General features: G+C 45.1%; 1 protein-coding gene across 5 annotated transcripts in view; it reads left to right on the top strand.

Annotated features, from left to right (window-relative positions):
* Positions 1 to 24,011, top strand: part of GRAMD1C (GRAM domain containing 1C) — a 304,544-nt gene that overhangs the window by 111,889 nt on the left and 168,644 nt on the right. For all 5 annotated transcript variants that reach the window (XM_033941944.1, XM_033941942.1, XM_033941943.1 and 2 more), the window contains 2 exons: positions 3,035 to 3,130; positions 14,350 to 14,430. In XM_033941944.1, coding sequence (XP_033797835.1) covers positions 3,035 to 3,130; positions 14,350 to 14,430 — 177 coding nt within the window. The remainder of the gene's footprint in view (positions 1 to 3,034; positions 3,131 to 14,349; positions 14,431 to 24,011) is intronic.

Genomic DNA, 24,011 nt, shown 5'->3' with positions numbered 1-24,011 from the left:
TTATCATGTTTCTAGTGGGGAGTAGACAGCTAGTTCCTCTATGTTGCATTGTTATTTAAAGTATTCTGTGAAAAGGATGATCTTTATCCCTTACTTGAACTTTCTGGCGTCCTTTTCTAGTTTTAATTCTTTTGGAAGGCAGTTCCACCACCTTGGAGCCATCACTGAGAACATTAGTCCTGACGCTTTTGTATTTGATGTCTGTGAAAGAGAGTATTTCTAGCAGGTATTCTTGGCTCAAGCGCAGGGCACGTGCAGGTGTATCGTAGTGTAGTCTGGCTGCTAGATATTGTGGTTCTGGTAGATGAATGATTTTGTGACAGCAACATTGATCTGCTTTCAATTGAGAGCCAGTGTCACTCTTTCAGTAGCAGGGTGGCATTTGTCTGCCTCAATTTTCCCAGCAGAAATTTTGCTGCATTTTGTACCATTTGTTACTTTCTGTTTCTTCTTCTTTTTTTTTTTTTTGAGAAAAATCATTTTATTTCTATTTTGTCATTAGAATATATCAGATTTGAAATATGTATCCTTTTTTTAAAAAAAAAAATCTTTATTCATTTTCAAATCAAACAAATGCACAAAAATATATCATACAAGTAATTCCAATATAGCATTATAATATCTAACACATAAAATCTAATAGTGTAAAAAAAACAACAAAAAACCCCATTTTCAACTAAAATAGATTATACTATATGTATATAACATATGATAACAAATCTTATTAAATTACACCCCAAATCCACCCTCCCCCTTGAGTGTGCTAAACAGAGCTAAGAAAGAAAAGGAAAAGAAAAGAATTGATGTCTATTTATCACAATACTTTGCCAATGGCCCCCATATCTTTACAAAGTTATTATATGTCCCTTTTTGTACCGCTATTGCTCTTTCCATCTTAAAAATATGGCATAACGAATTCCACCAGAATGTGTAATTAAGATTTTTGTCATTTTTCCAATTGTTGGTAATATGTTGAATGGCAACCCCAGTCATGACTAATAAAAGTTTATTATTATATGACGATATTTGACTCTTCTTCCTCATAGCCATTTGTTTGTTCTTCTATGAAGATTGGAATATCTGAGGGGGTGGGACTTGGGGTTGGGATTATTGTAGATATGATGGGGGTTTCTCTTGTTTTCTTCTATAAAAACTTGATGACTTGGATGTTGACATTACTATCTTTCTGTATTGGGGTCTTATTACTGCTGATATTCCACTGTTGTGTGTTCTGTCATCGGTAGCATGGAATATTGCTACTCCTTGGGTTTTGGCCAGGTACTAGTGACCTGGATTGGCCACCGTGAGAATGGGCTACTGGGCTTGATGGACCATTGGTCTGACCCAGTAAGGCTATTCTTATGTTCTTAAAATAACCAGCAAAACTTTATTTTGTTATGTCTGATTATATAGTTGTACAATAGAGAGAAGACAGTTCTGGTCTTTAAAGGACACCAAGGGATCAGGTTAAATAGTTGCATGGATTTCCATACTTAATCACCTCAATAGTATCAAGATATTTAATGCATAATACATTAGAAAGATTCTTGACCAGTCAGTAGCACTCAGGGGTCATAGTTGTTATAACCTTCTGTAGTGCATTGTTGCCTCTTGCTATGTAGTTCCTCCTATTAAAATGCATCATAAAGAACTGTGGACATTGGAGAAATAACTACAGTGGACCTCTACCTAAAAGTAATTGTTCTAAACTAAACCTTAGGCTTATATAGATAGAGCTCAGCATGGTTTACAGAAAATTAAAAAGAATGTTATAGAGATAAGGATAATATATGTAATGTAATGTAATTTATTTCTTATATACCGCTACATCCGTTAGGTTCTAAGCGGTTTACAGAAAATATACATTAAGATTAGAAATAAGAAAGGTACTTGAAAAATTCCCTTACTGTCCCGAAGGCTCACAATCTAACTAAAGTACCTGGAGGGTAATAGAGAAGTGAAAAGTAGAGTTAGAGGAAAAATAAAAATAAAATAAACATTTTAACAAGACAGCATTGATCTAAATACTTTGGAAGGTAGAAGAGAGGAGAGAAAGGAATAGAAGCAGAAGGGGGAGCCGTTGAACAGTAGAATTCTGGAGAAATTTAAATGATAGAAATAGAACAAAACAAAGACAAAAGGCAAAACAATAGATAAGATTAAAGATAAATCATAAGCTGGAAAGAAAAATAAAATAAAACTTTGTCTTCAATCCACGGTTTTAGCGTCAGTGATGAAGTGGAGCAAGTAAGTTTAGGAGGAGCGATTGACGTTTCCAGAAAGGGCTTCTTCAGGGAAGAGACTTGGCCGACAGTCCCAGGATGTCTATGTCTCCTCCCCTGCGATGTTCTCCCATCCATGCATTCCCTCCCAGACATACTGCCCGTGCCCCAGCCGCTCCAAGGAGGCTGCCCCAGATGAGGCCCACGGTGAATGCAGGATTCTCTCCTCTGCGGGAAAGCCGCCCGGAGCCGACAGTCGATCTTCTTAGCGGATTGCATGGGGGGAAGAGTTCACACTCTTGGTAGGATTGGGTCTGTGTGCTCTCGGTGGTTGTGGCTGGTCTCGTTGCTGCTTAGGTGTAAAAGCAGTTGATCTCCACTGCTGCTGATATTTAAAAGCAGGCAGATTGATCTCTATATAGAGGGAAGCGAAGATCACATTTTTGAAAAAAGCCAAGTTTTCAGATGTTTTTGGAATAATTGGAGAGAGCCCAGACCATGCTAAACTGGCTTGGTTTCCATATAACAATTCTTGTCCTATAGGAGCACACTTATCTTTGATGCCTGGCTTCCTATTAAGAGACTTTACTTAGATCTGATGATTATCTCACAATGTCAATTCATTTTCTAATATAAGTTAACTTGCTTCTTTTCCAAACATCTGTAATTTGGTAAAGAAAATCCATGCTCATTTTGAAGTGGGCTTGTCAAAATATATATAATGTCATTTTTTGTAATTTTGATTTTTAGATTCTAAACTTACAAACATCTGATTACCTTTTTTTTACTGTTTGGAATCTTTCTTTATGAAGATGACTATCACTTTAAAAGATATTACTTCAATGACAAAGGAGAAGACTGCTCGGCTCATCCCCAATGCTATCCAGATCAGCACAGAGAATGAGAAGGTATGGAATGCTAATTTCATAAAATATTTCCTTCCTCTTGAATATATGTATATTGTGATGGGGCTGAAGAATCAGAGTAGCGCTCCAGCATCCCAGCTCCCATCCTAGGCGCAAAACCGAGCGCTCCTGGAGTGGCTCAAACATAGAAACATGATGGCAGATAAAGGCCAAATGGCCCATCTAGTCTGCCCATCTGCAGTAATCATTATCTCTTTTTCTCTCCGAAAGATCCCATGTGACCATTTGACACTGATATTAGAGAAATAAAGCAAAATAGCTGATGGCAAAATAATCCTTTATTATCAGGAATTGCTTAGTTCCATTTATATAGGCCACCTAGGTCTGCTTTGATGCGGGCTCCCTCTGTCCTACAACCCAAGTCTCTAATACCGTATTTTCACGTAGATAACGCGCACCCGTGTAAAACGCGCTCACGGGTATAGCGTGTGGGAAACCGAAATATATGTAAAAAAAATTTTGTATACCGCGCACACCCATATACTGCGCATGCTGCCCGACTCTCCCGTCGCCGCCCGGCTCTCCTTTCGCCCGCCCCGACTCTCCTCTGGCCACCCCGACTCTCTTTTCGCCCGCCCCGACTCTCCTCTCCCCCTTGAAGTCCTGTCCCCACCCTGAAAGCCTGATGCCCCCCCCGACGTCCGATTCACCCCCCCCTGCAGGACCGCTCGCACCCCCACCCCGAAGGACCGCTCCCACCCTCACAGCCTCCCGACCCCCCCCCCCCATCATGTAGAAGATCCTACCGGTGTCCTGCTGCTTCCTCTTGGCGGTCCCGGCCCTTCTGTGAGCCCTGCGCCTGCGCTGCTTCCTCTTCCGGCAGTCCCGTCCTTTCTCTGACGTCAAGCCCTCTTGCCCCGCCGACTCCCCGACTCCCCGAAACGATCGGGGCAAGAGGGAGCTCAAGCTCTCTTGCCCCAGCCAACCGCGGCACCCCCGACACGATCGGGGCAAGAGGGAGCTCAAGCCCTCTTGCCCCCCCCAACTCCCCGACAATATCGGGCCATGAGGGAGCCAAATCCCTCCTGGCTCTGGCAAACCCTCCCCCCCCCCGCTAGTTGTTCGGGCCAGGAGGGAGCCCAAGTCCTCCTGGCCCTGGCGACACCTCCCCCCCGCTAGTTGTTTGGGCCAGGAGGGAGCCCAAACCTTCCTGGCCACGGCTACCCCCACCCCGCACTACATTACGTGCAGGAGAGATCCCAGGCCCTCCTGCCCTCGACGCAAACCCCCCTCCCCCCAACGACCGCCCCCCCCCAAGAACCTCCGACCGCCCCCCCAGCCGACCCGCGACCCCCCCTGGCCAACCCCCATGACACCCCCGCCCCCCTTCCCCGTACCTTTGCGTAGTTGGCCGGACAGACGGGAGCCAAACCCGCCTGTCCGGCAGGCAGCCAACGACAGAATGAGGCCGGATTGGCCCATCCGTCCCAAAGCTCCGCCTACTGGTGGGGCCTAAGGTACCTGGGCCAATCAGAATAGGCCCGGGAGCCTGCGGGGCCTGAGGCACATGGGCCCAACCCGACCATGTGCCCAAGGCCCCGCCCCCAGGAGGGACCTAAGGCTCCCGGGCCTATTCTGATTGGCCCAGGCGCCTTAGGCCCCACCAGTAGGCGGAGCTTTGGGACGGATGGGCCAATCCGGCCTCATTCCGTCGTTGGCTGCCTGCCGGACAGGCGGGTTTGGCTCCCGTCTGTCCGGCCAACTACACAAAGGTACGGGGAAGAGGGGTGGGGGTATCGTGGGGGTCGGCCAGGGGGGTCACGGGTCGGCTGGGGGGGTGGTCGGAGGTGCTTGGGGGGGGGCGGTCGTTGGGGGGAGGGGGGTTTGCGTCGAGGGCAGGAGGGCCTGGGATCCCTCCTGCCCGTAATGTAGTGCGGGGTGGGGGTAGGGGGTCGCCGTGGCCAGGAAGGTTTGGGCTCCCTCCTGGCCCGAACAACTAGCGGGGGGGGGGGGTGCCAGGGCCTGGAGGACTTGGGCTCCCTCCTGGCCCGATATTGTCAGGGAGTTGGGGAGTCGGCGGGGCAAGAGGGCTTGGGCTCCCTTTTGCCCCGATCGTGTCGGGGAGTCGGGGGGGGGCAAGAGGGCTTGAGCTCCCTCTTGCTCTGATCGTGTTGGGGGTGCCGCCGTTGGCTGGGGCAAGAGGGCTTGAGCTCCCTCTTGCCCCGATCGTTTCGGGGAGTCGGCGGGGCAAGAGGGCTTGACGTCAGAGAAAGGACGGGACCGCCGGAAGAGGAAGCAGCGCAGGCGCAGGGCTCACAGAAGGGCCGGGACCGCCAAGAGGAAGCAATAGGACACCGGTAGGAGCTTATACATGATGGGGGAGGGGGGTCGGAAGGCTGTGGGGGTGCGAGCGGTCCTTCGGGGTGGGAGTGCGTGCGAGCGGTCCTTCGGGGTGGGGGTGCGAGCAATCCTGCGGGGGGGGGGGTGAATCGGATGTCGGGGGGGAACCTAATTAAAAAAACTTTTGTACAACGCGTTCACGCATATAACGTGCAAGGTTATGCACGGTTTGTAAAAATCGTGTATAACGCACGCGTTATATGCGTGAAAATACGGTAATCACTTTTCAGCAGCTAAGCACAAAAATGCAAAAAGGGAAAAAAAGAAAAACAGTCCAGAGTTTACTTCTAGCCATTCAAAGTCCAGCTGTGCCTTTTGACTCAGTCCATTCAGCTTTTGGGTTCAAAACCTCCAAGTCCAGGAATCCCTGGGCACCAGGGTAGGCCCTAGAGCCCCCTGCTCTGGTTTCTTTCTCTTTCTCTCTTCTAGTGCTTCAATTACAGCTGTGTTTCATTCCAAGGCACTTTAGGAAGTTATACCCCTGATTCCCTGAATAAGATATTCCCCCAACTGACCAGCTTTGAGTCCTGGGCAGGGGAATGAGGAACCTAAACCACCCTTGTGATAATGATGGTCCTATCCCGCCCCAGTTCCTATGTTCAGGTCACTTAAACTGTTAGGGCTCTGAAACACCTTCAAAGTTTATTTTGGTTAGGGCACAGTGACTTGTCTATGCCCATCCCCCTATTCAGTATACTTTAAAAGCAGTACAGGGATTCTGGCTTTCTTATAATTAGTTTCTCAGCCCCCACAGTCATTCCAGAAACATTCTTAAACACTGTAATTACTGCTCACACACTTTGACCATCATGAATTGTTTCAAACTTTACCATAACTTCCCCACAGACTTTCATTCACCCATCCAGTCCTCATCCACACTTATTTCTTCAGGGACCCAATCCATCTCAGAGTTACTGACCATGTTAGAATATTCCTGCCCTACTTCCATTGGCATCTCCTCCCCTCCTGAGCAAATGGATTACCCTCTGCTAGGAGCAAATTCATAAGACTTCTGTCCAGGCTGTTTCCCAATCCCCTCTAACCTCTGTCTTAGAGCAGGATTCCTAAGTGTTCTGTTGAAGCCTGGAATTGTGTGTCTGCCAGGCAGAGGGATTGGAGCACAGTTCCCTGCTGAGTGTTTTCTGCCTTCCCATATGCATTCTCTGCTGTGGGTTTCTGATTGCCTCCTGCTGAAAATAGCTAAGTACAATTTATCATGCTGTGCCTTCAGGTTTACTTTCTTCCGGGACACTTCTGAGTCTCTCCCCTTTCTTTAACCCTTGCTGTGTCTTCCTGTCTGCAAAGAGCCTTTGCCTGAGTGCTGGTGTTAGCTTTTGAAAAGGAGTTATAGGGAAGTGGAGCAAAACTGCCTTTCTCTAATGTGTCCCCCTTTATGCAACCTGCCTCTCCTCCTTTAGGACTGGGCATAGCCTTAGTGTGCAGGTTTCTCTCTTTGGGCAGAGGCGTATTTTCCTTCCTGGTTTGGTTTGAACCAGTGACAGCGGCTTCCCTGCCACTACATATATATATATATATATATATAATATATATATATATATATATTTTTTTTTTTTTTTCTTATCTTTAGACACTGAGTTTTCTATAGTTTCTTTGTTTTAGAGTTCCCTGTATTTTTGTGTGTTTAATGGAGGCAATTGATTCTCAAAACTCACTGGTAATATCCAGAGGGTCAATGTACTGGCCATAATGAGAGTGATTTTTCATTTATTGATGATTCTTAGCATAATAGCATGCAAATTATATGCATGCTATTTGTGCGGAGAATCGCCGGTAAAGGAGGGGAGGAACTGTACCTGATGCTTGCGCAGAAGAGTAATCACTAGATACAGTTCCTCCCTCATGTCAAGGCTGCTCTCTGCCCTGATCAACTGAGCTGCAGGTTTCCCCAAGTCCTGCTGGCTCAGCAGAATCAAAAGTTCTCCTCCTGCTGCCACCCCCTCGCCTGCTGCTGCCCAGCTTCCCACACCCTGTACAAAATCGGCAGAGGTATCCCTATCCCAGGATGCCCCAGGCAGGGGCCTAAGGCTCTGATTGGCTCAAGCTATAAGTTCCCTCCCAAGAGGCGCCAGAGCCGGTCAGGACCTTGGGCCCCCTCTTAGTGCATCCCAGGATGCACAAGGAAGGGGAAGGCCTGCCATTTTGAAGAGGCAGGCCTTTCGGCTGGAGGGAGTGGGCATCCCTCCTAACATCCTTCAGCTTAAAGGTATGGGAGGAACGGTGGGTTGACAGGGGGTTGAAGGACCCCGGCGTCTTGCTGGTAGAAGGGAGTGGGCATTCCTGCTGCTATCCTTCAATTTAAAGGTAAGGGGGGAGGGGGGAGCTGAGGACCCCGGCAGCAGGAAGGAGTGGGCATCCCACCTACTTAATTTTTATTTTTTTTAAGTACTGGGGATAGGAGGCATCAAATGACTCTGGGGAGGGAGGAATTAGGGATCTTTTTTTAATTTATGGGCAGGAGGGGATTTTTTTGTGGTAGGGTCTGAGCTGTCGAGCCTTACTTTCCTGTTAGTGCCTGAGCCAATCAACGGTCAGACACTGACAGGAAAGTAAGGCTATGATAGCTCAGACCCTGCCAGAAAATTTTGCTCGTAAAAAGTTAATCAAAAAGTTTAGAGAATTGCCCAGAGTGCTTGTTTTAATATTAATGCAGATAACCAGACACTTAAACTTTATATACGGTATTTTTCGCTCTATAAGACGCACCTGTCCATAAGACGCACCCACCTGTAGAGGAGGAAAAAACAAGTAAAAAAAAATTCTGAACCAAATGGTGTGCCCTGTACCCTGTCCCCCCTCTGGTAGTCTAGTGGTAAGACAGGGTACAGGGCATGTCTAGTGGTGGGCACATCTAATGGTAGCCAGCCCCCTTCCCCCCCTCTCTTTATTAGACAAAACCATAATGCATACAAGTACATCAATAGCACTCTGGCAGAACCAGTGCTGAATACAACCAAATACAGAATAACAATAACAAGTTGAAGTAAAGATCAAGCATAATGTATAGTATCAGAACTCAAGGCATTCCCAATACAAAATTTTTGTTATGGCAAAATCTAAAGTATCTGACCCCTGTGTACAACTCCTCCAGCAAAACAGAGAAAACCAGCCCCCACGATCCACAAAAAGGATGAAGAGGAAACCCCTACAACCCTCCCATCCCTCCCCTCATTATGTGGTAGTCACCCCTGTAGGTTTTTAAATCCCTCCCTCCCTCGACGGCTCTCAGTATTTTTATCATCCCCCCGGTACCTTTTTAAACTCTCCCCCGCCGCTTGCTACCATTGTTCCTTGTTAAAAATATCCTGGTGGTCTAGCGTGATCCCTCCCTCACTAGCTGTCTCCTATTTCCTGGCCAGCGGCGTGGAGGTCATGTTCAAAACTTTCTGCCTGAGGACCGTGCCCGCCCGGCGTCTTGGGGTGGCACTGCCTGCTGGTGTCTGCAGGAGTTTCGCAAGTATTGTCCTGGGTGTGGGGCTGCTCCTTTCCAGGCTTCAAGGTTTTCCCGGGGTTGGTTTCATCAGCCTAGAATTACAAGGTTAAGGCAGAATAAAAGTCACTAAATGTAATGTAAATCCATGTTGGCTTTGTCTCATTAATCCATGTTTATGTATACGTTTTATGTTTATGTATACGTTTTATGTTTATGTATATGATCAACAAGATCATCCAGAAATCCCTCACAGTCACAGTAGTTTAATGTGTCTCATAATATTATTCATGCCACAGGATACTAGTTTCTATTCTGATTGTTTCAGGGAGATGATTCCAAGTTTTTATGCCCAGGAAGGTTAGCATAGAATGGAAAATGCACCTGTGTTGGAGATTTTTGGTGGTTGGAAGATTTACTTGAATTCTGTTAAGGATTCTCCTAGAGGTAGACCATGCCATTGAGAATAGTTGGATAAGGGGTCAGCTGTGTTTCCATGGAGTATGTGGTGTATGATGCATGATATTTTGAAGTTTATCCACGATGGGATGGGTAGCCAGTTCAATTGTATGATGAAGGCTGAGATCGAGTTATATTTCAACTGCTTCTAAAGGCAAGAGTGATTCCCAATTGCTCTTGCCTCTTGCATTGCCATCTTTCACACTGGTGCCCTCCTGATCCCAAGCAGCGCACTGCAATGCACTGTTTGGGCTAGTTTGCCAATAAGATGGTGCTCAAAGCATTATCTTATTTGGCAGATTGACTCCTAATGGTACATTGAAGCACACTACTAGGGGTCAGACACCATCATTTTGAAAGATAATGGCGATGAAGTCATGAGTGATTGGATATCACACCTGCCTTTAGAGGTGGGGAACTGGAGAAGCAGAAGGAAAGATGCAAGACCTGGGGTAGGTGAGGAAGAAGAAGGAGAAATGCTGTAACTGGTAGGAGGAGGGAAGGAAGGAAGGATAAAGAAGAGATGATGGATCTGGTGGATCTGGTGAAGTGGGGAGAATGGGAGGGAGCCAGAGAGAGTGATGATATAAGCCTTAGTAAGAAGGGCATTCGAGACTGTTGAGGATGGATGTCATTGACACACTTCGGTCAGTGTTGTGGCCCTGCATGGGAAGATATTTGTTAGTTCTCCTTCAGTCCTTTTGGACCCAAAGCAGCCCCAACTTAAAAATTTGTGAAGACCACTGTTCTACTTTGAAAGCTAGTGAGCTTGTATAGTTTTCTTAATAACAGAAGAACATAAGAACTGCCATCTCCAGATCAGACCTTAGGTCCATCAAGTCCGGCGATCCGCACACACGGAAGCCCAGCCAGGTGTACCCTGGTGTAACCTTAGTCACTTGTATCCCTCTATGCACCTTGCAAGGAGATGTGCATCTAGCTTGCCTTTAAATCCTAGAACAGTCGATTCCACAATAACCTCCTCTGGGAGAGCATTCCAGGTTTCCTCCACTCGCTGCGTGAAGCAGAACTTCCTGATATTTGACCTGGACTTGTCCCCCCTCAGCTTCAGTCCATGACCTCTTGTCCGAGTCACATTGGACATCGTAAATAATTTTTTTCCTGCTCTATTTTGTCGATTCCTTTCAGTATTTTGAAAGTCTCGATCATATCCCCTCGCAGTCTCCTTTTCTCAAGGGAGAACAGTCCCAGTTTCCTAAGTCGTTCTTTGTAATCCAAGTTCTCCATACCTTTTACTAGCTTCGTTGCTCGCCTCTGCACTCTCTCCAGCAGTTTTATATCCTTCTTTAGGTAGGGAGACCAATGTTGGACACAGTATTCCAAGTATGGTCTGACCATTGCTCTGTAAAGTGGCATTATAACTTTCTCTGATCTACTCATGATTCCTTTAATTATCATGCCTATCATTCTATTTGCTTTCTTTGCCGTCACCATGCATTGTGCTGATGGTTTCAGGGTCCTATCTATCAGTACACCCAGGTCTTTTTCTTGTTCGCTCTTACCCAGAGTTGCACCTGACATTCTATACTTGTGCTCCTTGTTCTTTCTGCCCAGATGCATTACTTTGCACTTTTCCACATTAAACTTCATCTGCCACTTCTCTGCCCATTTCTCTATCTGACACAAGTCGCTCTGGAGTTCCTTGCTATCCTTCTGTGATCTGATTGCTTGGCAAAACTTTGTGTCGTCTGCAAACTTGATGATCTCACTGGACGTTCCTTCTTCCAGGTCATTGATGAAAATATTGAATAAGATGTGCCCAAGTACCGAGCCCTGGGTCACACCTCTAGTCACTTTCTCCCAGTCTGAGAACTTCCCATTTATGCCCACCCTCTGCATTCTGTTCTCCAACCATTTGCCTATCCATCTCAGTATGTCTCCCTCTATTCCATGGCTTTGTAGTTTCTTGAGAAGTCTTTCATGCGGAACCTTGTTGAACGCTTTCTGGAAGTCTAAGTATATTATATCCACCAGTTGTCCACTATCAATTTGTTTGTTCACTGTCTCAAAAAATTGAAGTAAATTCGTCAAACATGACTTCCCTTTCCTGAAGCCATGTTGAGTGGCTTTCATCAGGTCGTGTGTATCCAAGTGCCGGACTATGCTATCTTTAATCAGTGCTTCAACCATCTTGCCAGGGACAGACATAAGACTCACAGGTCTATAGCTGCCCGATTCTCCTCTTGATTCTTTTTTGAAAATTGGCGTGACGTTCGCTATCTTCCAGTCATCCAGTATCTGTCCAGTTCTAATTGACAGGTTGGCAAGGTTTTGCAGTAGTCCCCCGATTTCTACCTTGAGCTCTTTTAAGACTCTCGAGTGAATTCCATCCGGTCCAGGGGATTTATCAATTTTAAGTTTGTCGATCTGGTAGTATATCTGGTCCAAGTCCACTTCTACCATGGTGAAGCTGTCCTCTATTACTCCCTTGAACACTTTCACTGTTTCGGGTATTGATGCGGTGTCCTCCTTCGTAAAAACAAACGCAAAGAAGGAATTTAGTCTGTCTGCAATTTGTTTGTCTTCCTTGATGTGCCCTTTTCTTCCCAGGTTGTCCAGTGGTCCCACCGCCTCTTTTGCGGGTTTTTTCCCTTTTATGTATCTAAAGAAGGGCTTGAAATTTTTGGCCTCTTGCGCTATTTTCTCTTCATAGTCCTTTTTGGCCCCTCACCGCCTTGTGACATTTCTTCTGCTTGTCCTTGTGTTTGCTCCAAGCTTCGGTTGTTTTCGTACATTTCCATTTTTTAAAGGAGTCCTTCTTTTCTCTTATGGCCTCCTTCACCTCTCTAGTAAGCCATGCCGGTTCTCCTTTGACTTTAGTTTTCTTTCCTTTGGAAAGCTGTGGAATGTAGAGATTTTGTGCTTCTGTGATAGTATTTTTCAGTAGGGCCCATGTCTGATCTACTGATTTAATTTTGTCCATCCTTTTCTTGAGCCGTTGTTTCACCATGGCTCTTATGCTATCATATCTTCCCTTTTTAAAGTTTAAGGTCTTGGTTAAGGTTTTGGTATGTTTCCCCTTCCCGATGTCAAGTTTAAAGTTGATCATATTGTGATCGCTTGTCCCCAGTGGGACAGTGACTTCTACTTCTTTTGTCGGTCCATTTAGGACCAAGTCCAAGGTTACGTTCCCTCTCGTCGGCTCTCCCACCATTTGTTCTAGGAAGCAGTCCCCTAGCATTTCTAGGAACTTGGTCTCCTTGCCGCAGTTTGAGGTTCCCAGGTTCCAGTCTATCCCCGGGAAGTTGAAGTCTCCCATGATTAGTACATTACCTGTCTTACATTCTTGTTTGATTTCCTCTAACATTTCCGAGTGTCTCCTCCGTCTGTCCTGGGGGTCGATAGTAAAGGCCAATTTTTGTGTCTGCACCATTGTGTCTGGGAATCTTGATCCAGAGGGACTCCAGCTTCTCTTTCCCTTCCGTCTTAGCCTCCCTAACAGATTCTACTCCTTCCTGAACACATAGGGCAATACCTTCCCCTTTCTGCCCTATTCTATCCCTTTTGTATAGTTTGTATCCTTGTAGTACTGTATCCCATTCGTTTTTATCATTCCACCATGTTTCTGATATGCCAATGATTTCCAATTCATCGTGTCTTGCTATTGTCTCTAACTCTCCCATTTTTTTTATCAAACGTCTAGCATTCGTATACATACATTTGAGTTCCCTTTGTGTTACCTTCTTGGACTTTGTAAGCTTGGTAGCCTCTACCGTGTCTTTCGTGGACTTTGTGAGCTTGGTAGCCTCTACCGTGTCTTTCATGGACTTTGTAAGCTTGGTAGCCTCTACCTTGTCTTTCATGGTATCCTTTTCTGCTCCTACGTTGTTTCTCTCATTTGCTTTGTAATCGTCCCCTCCTGTGTCTGTGAAGTTATCCATAGTTCCTTCTTCAGGGCATCCTTTCGCCCGGACCATTGACTGGTGGTTGACTGTTGGCTTTCCCCTGTCCTTTAGTATAAAGCCTTCTCAATGGCCCTCTTCATGTTGCCTGCCAATACTCTTGCTCCTTCCTTGGTAAGGTGTAGTCCATCCTTTCTGTAGTACCTGTTTCTTCCCCAGAACACCGTCCAGTTGCGCATGAAGTTAAAGCCTTTCTCTTCACACCATCGTCTCATCCAGGCTATGTGTGATGACAACTAGTCACTGAAATATGTAGCTTGTCAGGTAATGATGGGGAATCATGTCAATACTTGTTGCCATAATTGAAGTACCCTTTGGTTAAACTGTAAAATCCATCCTTTAAAATCTGTTGATAGTAGCATATGGTTTGATATATTATCACATTTGGTTTCATTTTGTTTTATTTTCAAACCAACAGACTGTTTGGGAACCATTTTATCCCAATTGCCCGGCCCAACTTTCTCCATATTAGGGAGAGACACACACACACACTCCCAGATGCATAGGGATTAGAAAGAATTCCATGAGCCAGGCTTTGCGTACTTTCTCCATCTATGCCATTTCCCCCTTTTCATTAAAGTCAATACAAAGGAATACAAAGCTACTTACTTATAATAAGTGCTCTCCAAGGACAACAGGATATTAGTATTCAAAATCTTCCTTCTTCCATTGGAGTCTGACTTCTCCTAGTTTACAGCTTTATATTGAACTGAGGTAGCCCCATATAATAGTGCAGACAATGTAATTTCCATATAGGTACATGCATAACTCTCTGTAAGATGTCAGACCTTTCTAGCTTTACTTTCTTTCAAAACTGTGAGCCCTCTTGGGACAGAAAAAGTACATGATATAGTTTATGTAGACCGTTTTGATTGTACCTACAGAACGACAGTATATCAAATCCAGGACCCTAGACCTTGATCCATGACTCTGACCTTCTCCCTATCTGTAGGACTAATGTCTTGGTTTCATTGAAACACCTCTCCAAAGTAAGCAACTTTACTAACATGTACTCTTTTTTTTCCCTGCAGTTTTTCTTTACCTCATTTGCTGCCAGGGACCGAACCTACCTGAGTATATTTCGCATGTGGCAGAATGTACTGCTTGATAAGGTAAGCCTTAAGAAAGGATTCTTTTCTAGCCAATAGAGTTAGCATGACTGACAGGAAGTGACTAGAATAGGAGGGGGAGAAGTAATTCTGAGTGATTGTTCTTAATGAGTGGAGGAGTAGCTTAATGATTAGTGCAGTGGACTGAGAACAAGAAGAACTGGGTTTGATTCCCACTGTGGACCTATGCAACCTTGGGCAAGTCACTTAACTCTCCAGTGCCCCAGAAACAAAACATTTAGCTTGTGACCTGTATATACTTTGTAACAAACTTAGTAATGATTAGATGGCAACTCCAACAATGGGAAAGCAAAGTCAGTGTTGGGCAAACTTCTGCAGTCTGTGCTCCCCATGCCTACCATAGAAACATAGAAAAAGACGGCAGATAAGGGCCGCGGCCCATCTAGTCTGCCCACCCCAATGACCCTCCCCTATTTAACTCTGTGCAGAGATCCCAAGTGATGATCCCATTTCTTCTTAAAATCAGGCACGCTGCTTGCCTCGATCACCTGAAGTGGAAGTCTATTCCAGCGATCAACCACTCTTTCGGTGAAAAAGTATTTCCTGGTGTCGCGTGCAATTTCCCCCCCCCCCCCCCTGATTTTCCATGGATGTCCTCTTGTCATGGCTGGACAGATTTGGGGCTTTGATGACAGCTTCAATAGTGGGAGAACAAGGCCCATGCTAGGCAGACTTCTAGATGGACCATACAGATCTTTTTCTTCCATCATTTACTATATTACTATGTATCCATCATTGATTTCAAATACTGCTTCAGGGTTTAACCATATAGAAAAACAGAGTAACAAACTTAGTTTGTCTTGTGCTGATGGATATACAGTATATATATATATATATATATATATATAGTACTATATATTTGATCTGTTCTCAGTTTTTATCCATCTTCTGCTAGTCAGTAAAATTAAAATGTGGTGGTAATTCTGTTTTTATTCAGGTGTGTTATAATTACTAGACTGCCAGATTATTAGACTGACGGTCTGAAATTTGGCAGCTAAGATCTAATGCTAAGAAATGCAAGGTCATGCATTTGGGCTGCAAAAACCCAAGGGAACGGTACAGTTTAGGGGCTGAAAAGCTATTGTGTAAAAAAGTGGGACTTGGGTGTGATAGTATGTTATGGCCTTAAGGTGGCCAAAGAGGTTAAAAAGACAATTGTGAAAGCTAGAAGGAATCTTGGGTGCATAGGGAGAGGAATGGCCAGTAGGAAAAAGGAGGTATTGATGCCCCTGTATAAGACTGGTGAGACTTCATTTAGAATATTGTGTACAGTTCTGGAGACCGCACTGTCAAAAAGATATAAACAGGATAGAATCAGTACAGAGGAAGGCCACTAAAGTGGTCGGTGGTTTATGTCATAAGGTGCATGGGCGCAAAACACAGGGGAAACAAATCCACAACAGATAGAATAATAGGGACAAGTGGAATTGTCCAATAAGAAAAGGTGCAATGAATAAAGATGTCTTTCAACTCATCTGAACAATCAGGTAATCCTTTATTCTTCCAAAAATACTCGACCCGACATGTACATGTTTCGGCCCTACGGCCTGCGTCAGGAGTCTTAGAGATCTTTGGGTATAAAATAACCTGGTGTATGGACCACTCTAGAAAGCTGTATTTATCAAGACGCCGTCATGCGAATGCTGGCTGTAAAGTGAAATACAGCTTTCTAGAGTGGTCCATACACCAGGTTATTTTATACCCAAAGATCTCTAAGACTCCTGACGCAGGCCGTAGGGCCGAAACATGTACATGTCGGGTCGAGTATTTTTGGAAGAATAAAGGATTACCTGATTGTTCAGATGAGTTGAAAGACATCTTTATTCATTGCACCTTTTCTTATTGGACAATTCCACTTGTCCCTATTATTATTATAAGGTGCATGGGAACAGACTTGAAGATCTCAATTTATATATACTTTGGAGGAAAGAGGGGAGATATGATAGAGATGTTTAAATACTATGTGGCATAAATATGCATGAGGCGATTCTCTTTTTTTTTTAAAGGAAACTCCAGAGTGAGAGGGCATAGGATTTAATTAAAAATTGATAAGCTCAGGAGTAAGGGTGGTAGATGTGTGGAATAGTTTCTCGGTAGAGATGGTGGAGACCATGTCTGAATTCAAGAAAGCACGAGACAGGCATGTGAGATCTGTTAGAGAGAAGAAGAGATAGTGGATGCTGCAGATGGGCCATTTGGCCTTTATCTGCTGTCATGCTTCTATGTGTTACACACATATTGAAAATGGGAAAGAAGCCAAAATGACTGCCAGCCTGATTAAAAGGAGAGGTGAAAGAGGCTATTATAGTTAAAAGAACATCTTTTAAAAAATGGAAAATGATCTGAATGAAGAAAACAGGGCCAACATAAACTCTGATAAGTTAGATGTAGAACACTGATGAGGCACACAAATCATTTTTTGTTTTTTTTTTTAAACATCTGCTGTAGAGGTAAAAACTCACATTAAAAGTTTTAGGTACAGTCAAATCAAGAAGTCTAAGTTCTTGTACAATCCCACTTTATTCCAGAACCAGTGGGTTATTTCCCTCCTCCCACTAGGGTCTGTAGGAAACCTCAAACTTCAGAGGGTTTCTTTACCCCTCCCCCCTCATACCTCATCACTGAGCATGCTCCACAGCTTAGCAGTTTTCTTTCCTATAGCCCAGGCTATAGGAACTTATCTTTTCTGCACGTGTTTTATTTTGTGGTTTTCAGTATTTTTCATTCACAGTTTTTGCCCTCGTGCTGTGGAGGTTCCCTGCGGGGACATCCTTGACTGCGGGAGATTGCAGGCAGTTAGAAAAAGTCTGCTTTTGGGGGGTTCCTTGCTATTCTTTAAGCCCCCTGGATAGTTTGCACATCAGGGACCGTTCCCTTGGGAGGCTCACCCCATGTTTGTCCACTAGAAGGTAGAGCGCAGGTTGAGCGGTTCCATGGAGGCGCAACCAGGATTGGAGCCAGACTGCATTCCTCTGCCAGGTGGCTGCACGGTGTGTCCAAAGATGGCAGAGGTCTCCGACCTTGGAAGTCAGGCTGGTGCGGGCAGTCAGAAGATTTAGAATTTAGATTTCCAATTTTCTGAGGAAACAGTTTCTGCTGTGTCTGCAGTGTATTCCATTTAGCACATAACACAGTGAGTAAAGGGCTGAAAACCTAAATCAGCAATTTGGGGGGGGTCTTAAAAAAGGATTTTTAAGAGGTTTTCCTGCATGCCCTACCCTTGCCCATCTCTAAAATCCCCAAATCACTGTTTTTAGTGAGTTCCTGTGATTTTCAACTAAAAATAGCCCGGGAAATTGGCCCCCATGGTGGCAATCTTGGATTTTTCCTGATTTGATTTAGTTATTTTTCAACTTCTAAGCTTTGTTTTTGCAAGAAAACTGCATAAATGGCCTCCTCTAGATAGGGTTGGATGGATTCATGCTTCATTTGTGATGGATGGCAGTCGGTTGCACGACCGTGTTCGACGTGCGCTGCAACTGAGTGGGGAGGTTTGCCCGGATGCGGTGTGTTTGGACCTCAGAGAGGGTTTCTAGCACTTTCTTCCCCAACTCCTGCAAAAATGGCATCGGGGGACCCTGGAGAGTGTGCTGGCATTGTTTTGGTGAAATGCAAGCACTGCTTTGGCAATTTCCCTTGCAAATCCTCCGAACAGGCTAAAACTGATGTGCAGTGCTTGGCTCCTGCCATGGAGGATGACTTTTCCCTGGGATTTTATGGTTGTGCTTATCAGGCGTATTTAATTAAAACTTTCTGCTTGTTTCCCTTTCACCGGACTTTGTACCGGAGACAGGGATCCTTGCTCTGGTGGACCAGAGTTTGTCATCTTGCCTTCTGGGGTACTGGTGCTTAAGACCGCTGTGCCCACAGTTGTGCCAGACACTTTTTGCAGCCTTCTGCTGTTGCAGGGCAGCTCAGCGGCGTTCACTGATATGACGAATGTGGTGGATCTTTGGGATCCGGACCTGTGCGGATCCGGTGTTTAGGAGGGACTCCGCTGTGCACAGTCTTTCACACCCACACACTCACTGTTTTTCTTTATGACTTGCTGCAGAGATTGATGCTGCAGTCGGAACATCCGGTCGCTGCGGAATGTTGTCTCTTTTCCTGATCATTCTTTCCTGGGCCAGATTCTGTCAGTTGTCTGGAAGACCCCTGAGGGTCCCTTGAAATATGCTCAAGCCCTGGCTCGGTTTTATCCTATGGTGGATGAACTGAACAAGTGCCTTACTCCCCTGAAGGGGGGATTCTTCAGTGGTGCAGGTCACCAAGCGCACATCTCTCCCTAGTGTTGAGGGGCTGGTCCTGAAGGATGTCCAGGACCGACGCATGGTTTTCATCCATAAGCATCTTTTAATTTGACCGTGGCTGGTGTTAAAGCGGCGGGAAGCTATGCGCATCTTTCCTACTCTTTGAGGGCTGCAGTGCTCTGGGTGCCTCCTGTCCTTCAAGTTGTGGCCTTTCCATTCCCAGAGCTTCTTGATGCTGTTGGGCCCAGTTACTCTCATTGGCATCGGATCAGAAAGCTGCTGCTGCCAGAGTCTCCATGCATGAGTGTGGATCATGCGAGGGACAGCTGCTGGAATTCAGTCACTGCCCTATGTGGGCTGTGTATACAACAACCACTACCCACTCGCATTCAGGAGATATGCTCCAATCGTTCCCCAGGGTAGCACACCCTAGGTTGTGATGCTCAGTCCCTGCCGATAGCCTCACCGTGCTTTGGTGTGTACTCCCGCCACTGCCTGAGCAGTCACCATTCATTTCTCTGCCTCTAGATTTGCTTCAGCAGCTCACGAGCCCTTCAGCTGCGTTCCCCCATCACCAAGATCAATAGGTGTGCTAACGCATTCCACAGGTAGGAGTCAAATCATAGCTATGTCAGGTCTGTTTTAATAGTTTATATGATTATCATTATTCATTAATTTTAATAAGGTGTATTCAGTATTTTATTTTGGTTGTCCCACTTGGTAGTCCCACTTTTGTTGATTGGTTTGCTTTCTGCATAGGACTCTTCTCTTGTGGCAGTGTGGTTGATGTAGTTGTTCTGATGCTGAAGGAGGTTCAGCCAGTCTTGGAAACCATGATGATGTGTGGAGGAATGGAATCAACTGAAAGGCATCAAAAGACTTCAAGATTCATAACAATCAAATAGTTGACAATTTCCTATGTATGGGAGAGGAAGCTTAGAGAGGCATTGACCTATGTTGAGGTCTAATAATAATAATAACTTTATTCTTCTATATCGCCATAGTCAGATGACTTCTAGGCAGTTCACACTGAAGAGAGCTGGACAATCAGTGAATTACAAAATGCAAATAGTGAAAGTACAACATATTACACAAGAAATAGACAGAAAGAATATATAAATTTAGTGTGGCTTCTGTTTAGGAGCTAAATCTGTCAAACAGTACAGTTTTAATTTCTTTCCGAAAGGCGCTGCAAGTCAGCCTGGCTCCATTGATGTAGTTTCCTAACCAAGACTGCTGTTTACTTGCTTGAAACATGAAAGACCTATCCAAAAAGGACCTATATTTACAACCGGTGATCCTTGGGTATGCAAATAAGTTACAGTTTCTGGTTGTTTGTGTGGGACTGTATAGCACGAAATGAGGTAGAAGATATGAAGGAGCTAGTCCCCAGGCCTGCTTGAAACAAATACAAGCAAACTTAAACATTATTCGTGCCTCCTTTGGCAACCAGTGCAACAGTCTGTAGTAGGGACTAATGTGGTCGCTTTTCTTCAATCCAAATATTAAGCGAACTGCCGTGTTCTGTACCATTCTTAATTTTCTCACTGTTTTTTTAGGGATACCCAGATAAACGAGATTGCAGTAGTCTAGACCCCAACAGATGAGAGAAACTCATAAGCAATGTCTACTAGCCAGGAATACAATTTAAGCAGTTTTGAGCTTCTGCTTTTATGGTTTAGAAGGTTTCTTTGATAAGGAGAAGTGCACTGATCTCCCTTTGGAGCCCTCTTTTCTGCAGGAAAGAAGAGCTTCTACCAGACATCCTCTCCTTGATTGACATTGTCCGGGAAAAAATTTAGACTATTCCATTTAAGTTTGAGAAGGAAATTGAGAATATGGCAGAAATGTTTGGGCATTCTCTAATTTCTTGATCTACTCTACCCCACAAAGAAAGGTAGAACAGTGTCAGTTCACAGCATCTTTGTTTAAATGTAAAAAAAATACCCAGGAGCCATTCCACTAAGTAACAAAGATCACAATAAAAGCCTTATCCAAATAACAAAATATTAAACATTACTTTAAAACTATTATTCTATCCTCCCTCAGAAACGAGCTAAAATCAGACCTACATGCTATGCAAACATTTGTTTCTGAGACCTATCCACCAACCTTAAAACACACACAATCATCCAGTCTCGTTAGTCTCTCCCCTTTCCTTATAGTCTAAATTGAATGCCACTTAGAATAGTTCTCCTCCCAACCCACTGAATGAACCAATGTAGTGTTGAGAGCATCCAGCATTGGACTCTGTACCAGGATGCTAAAGGACTTTACATCCTCTTTGTTGATGCACCATGCATCGAGAGTCCAAAAGCGTAAAAAACCAAAGAACCATTGCTATGATTATCCTTCCAGGCACGGTGCTGACAATTTCTCTGCATCAGTTTTTGATGCTGGGAAAGAGTCGAAGCTGCATTAATCACTCTTCACTGCATTCGCAGTCTTCTGGATCCTTGAGTTCTCCTACACTTTGACAGGTTATATCACAGGTTGCCTCCACACTGGCTTCCCAGCCTTCCTAGATTCCTTGACTCCAAGAGAAAATCTGGGCCGTGCTCAAATACGAGCTTTCAGGGCTACTATTTAAGCAGTCTACACAGACTTACAAGGTGCTTGCGCCAGCCTCATCCCAACCTGAGGATACATTAGAGTATTAGTCACGGGAAAGGTCCTCTGTGTCCTCTGTGGTGACTGTTGGAAACAGCACAACCACATGCATTGATATCAGCAGAGGAGCTCTCTTGTGGGTTAGATGACAGACCCTTGCCTTGACACTCCTCCAAGCAGAGCTGACGTTCAAGCTGACATGCTCTTCTACATACCTTCTAAGAGGAGTACTTTGAAGAATCTGATTCCAACTTTACCTGGAAGATGGAACAGGGTTCACAAAACTTCTTCTGAGAGGCATACGTCTCAGAGAACACCCACTACAGGTAAGTACAGTATATTTGCTTTACACAAGCCCTTGCTGCATTTATGTGATGGAAGCTTTGCCAGGTCTATGGCTGATTTGACTGCAGGCACGTAATTGCTTAGTGCACTGATGCCAGATTACACTGGTATTCTATAACAGAATCTGGGCACTCAAATGCTAATACAGAATAGGCTCTCACCATGGTGCATCAAGACTAAATGGATGTGCCTAGTTATAGAATAATCCCCAGAATGTTGTGAAACAAATTAGGATAGTATAGCAGCATGCATAATGGTGTGTGTTGTAGAGCCCCAACCTATATAGCCACTCAGAGAGGTGAAAGTAAATAAAATGTTTCATTTGTATTCAAAAGAATGTTAAATGCTGTTCCCTTCACAGACTTGATAAATTTAAGACATTGTGTGCGCTAATCTTTGTCTTTAAGGATGTCTCTGGCCCAGCCTCCAGGATTATAATTTCACAATGATCCAAGGTGGCTGAGCAACCATTGCTCTTCACATATATGTGGTGAATGAAGGCAAATGCTGGAGGGTTGCTCTTGGCCTGTGCTGTGCTGAGTTTTTATCTGGCCGCTTGAGCCCTTCTCTGCTTTGAATGAGCCCTTTCTGCTCTGTACAGTGTCACTTTGTGCGGGAGTGTTAAGGAAAACCGGCAACTTCCTATATACTCCATCATAGGTAGGTCGTACAAACAGGACTGAGGTAGAGCATTAGGCAGAACAAAAAAATAAGTAATAGTATTTATGTGACATTCTGTGCCACTTACATCATCATTAAATGCTTACTTTATTGGTTATTAGTTTAAAAGGAATTATTCCTGTGAAATACTTACTGACTCACTTCATACTATTTTTATTTCTGGTGACTATCTACTGAAAATATAGTGGAGAGAAAATATATACAGTAGTGTGAGTAGTGGTTGTGAACTGGCAGTGGCATACTACTGAGAGATAGACAAGTAGTCTTGTTCTTCCTGTGGATGATACAGAGATGTAGAAGGGCTGAAGTTGCGATACCATTTTCCCTCGAAAATAAGACCAGGTCTTATATTAATTTTTGCTTCAAAAGACACATTAGGGCTTATTTTCAGGGGATGTCTTATTCTTTTCTGGGGGCCAAAATACCATTATTATTCCCTTTAAATCTACCATTAAATCAAGTGCATTGATTCTGTACTCCGATTGGTCATGCACTGGGAAGAAGGCCTAAGATTCCGGTTGGCCCAGGTGCCTAAGACCCCTCTTAAGTGCCTGGACCAATCAGCACCCACCATTTTGAAGAGGCAGACCTACCGGCTGGAGGAAGTAGGCATCCAGCTAGAGGTATTGGAGGGGGTGTCGGGGGGGGAGGGGGGACTCCGGCAGCGGGAGGGCATGGTATCCCTTCTGCTGGCAGTATCCGGGAGTATGTATCCCTCCTGCTGGGGGGGGTTGTTTGGGGGTGGAAATCAATAGCGGCGGGAGGGAGTAGGCATCCTTCCTGCCCAGGGGAGGGGGTTGTCGGGCAGGGATCACCGGCAGTAGGAGGGAGTGGGCATCCTTCCTGTTGAGGGGGGATCACAGGCAGCAGGAGGGGAGTGGGCTTCCCTACTTCTTGGGGGGGGTTGTCGGTGGGGTGATGATCACTGGCAGCTGGAGGTGTCGGGGTTGTTAGGGTGATGGGGATCATCAGCTGCGGGAGGGAGTAGACATCCCTCCTGCCAGGAGTGTTGGGGTGCTGTCATGGGGGGGAGTGGGGGACTCCAGCGGCAGGAGGTAGTGGGCATACCTCCTGCTGGGAGCATTAGGGAGAATGTAAGTGATGGGGAATGGTGGGGTGGCTGGGGACCCTGATGGCGATGGCGGCTGCCATCCTGTACAGAGGGGGGTCCGGGCAGCAGAGGGTGAGTGAGGGTGTCAGCGGGAGGAAGGCCTCTTCTTTCTGCTACTCTCCCTGCTGGTTAATTAGCTGAGCCGGCAGGTCTTGAAGGGGGCCTGTGGCTTAGTTGATCGAGGCAGGGAGAGCAGCTTTTACAGGAGGAAGTTGCTGTGCTTAGCAATTGTTCATCTGAGCAAGCACAAAAAACCAGAGAAGGCGACCTGTGGTGCTCAATATCTTTATTGTAGTCAAGACTCAATACGTACGTGTTTCAGCCATAAGGCCTGCCTCAGGAATTTGAATTTCAATGCAATGTTATATATTGCTGCATTTCTCCCTTGTATTTAACTCAAGTGTGTAAACAAACAATTGAAGCTGACAAAAAAATGATGAAAATGGGTCTACTGGACTGAAAAATTTTGACGGTTTCACCAATTTTCTTAAATAAAAGTTAGCAGAAGGCAAGCACTATTCCTCCCGCTCTTTACCGGCGATTCCCCACACAAATAGCGTGCATAT

The sequence above is a fragment of the Geotrypetes seraphini genome, chromosome 4 (assembly GCF_902459505.1).
Source record: "Geotrypetes seraphini chromosome 4, aGeoSer1.1, whole genome shotgun sequence".
NCBI lineage: Eukaryota > Metazoa > Chordata > Amphibia > Gymnophiona > Dermophiidae > Geotrypetes > Geotrypetes seraphini.
The sequence above is the reverse complement of the archived record's forward strand: the minus strand, read 5'-3'. Positions and strand labels throughout refer to the sequence as shown.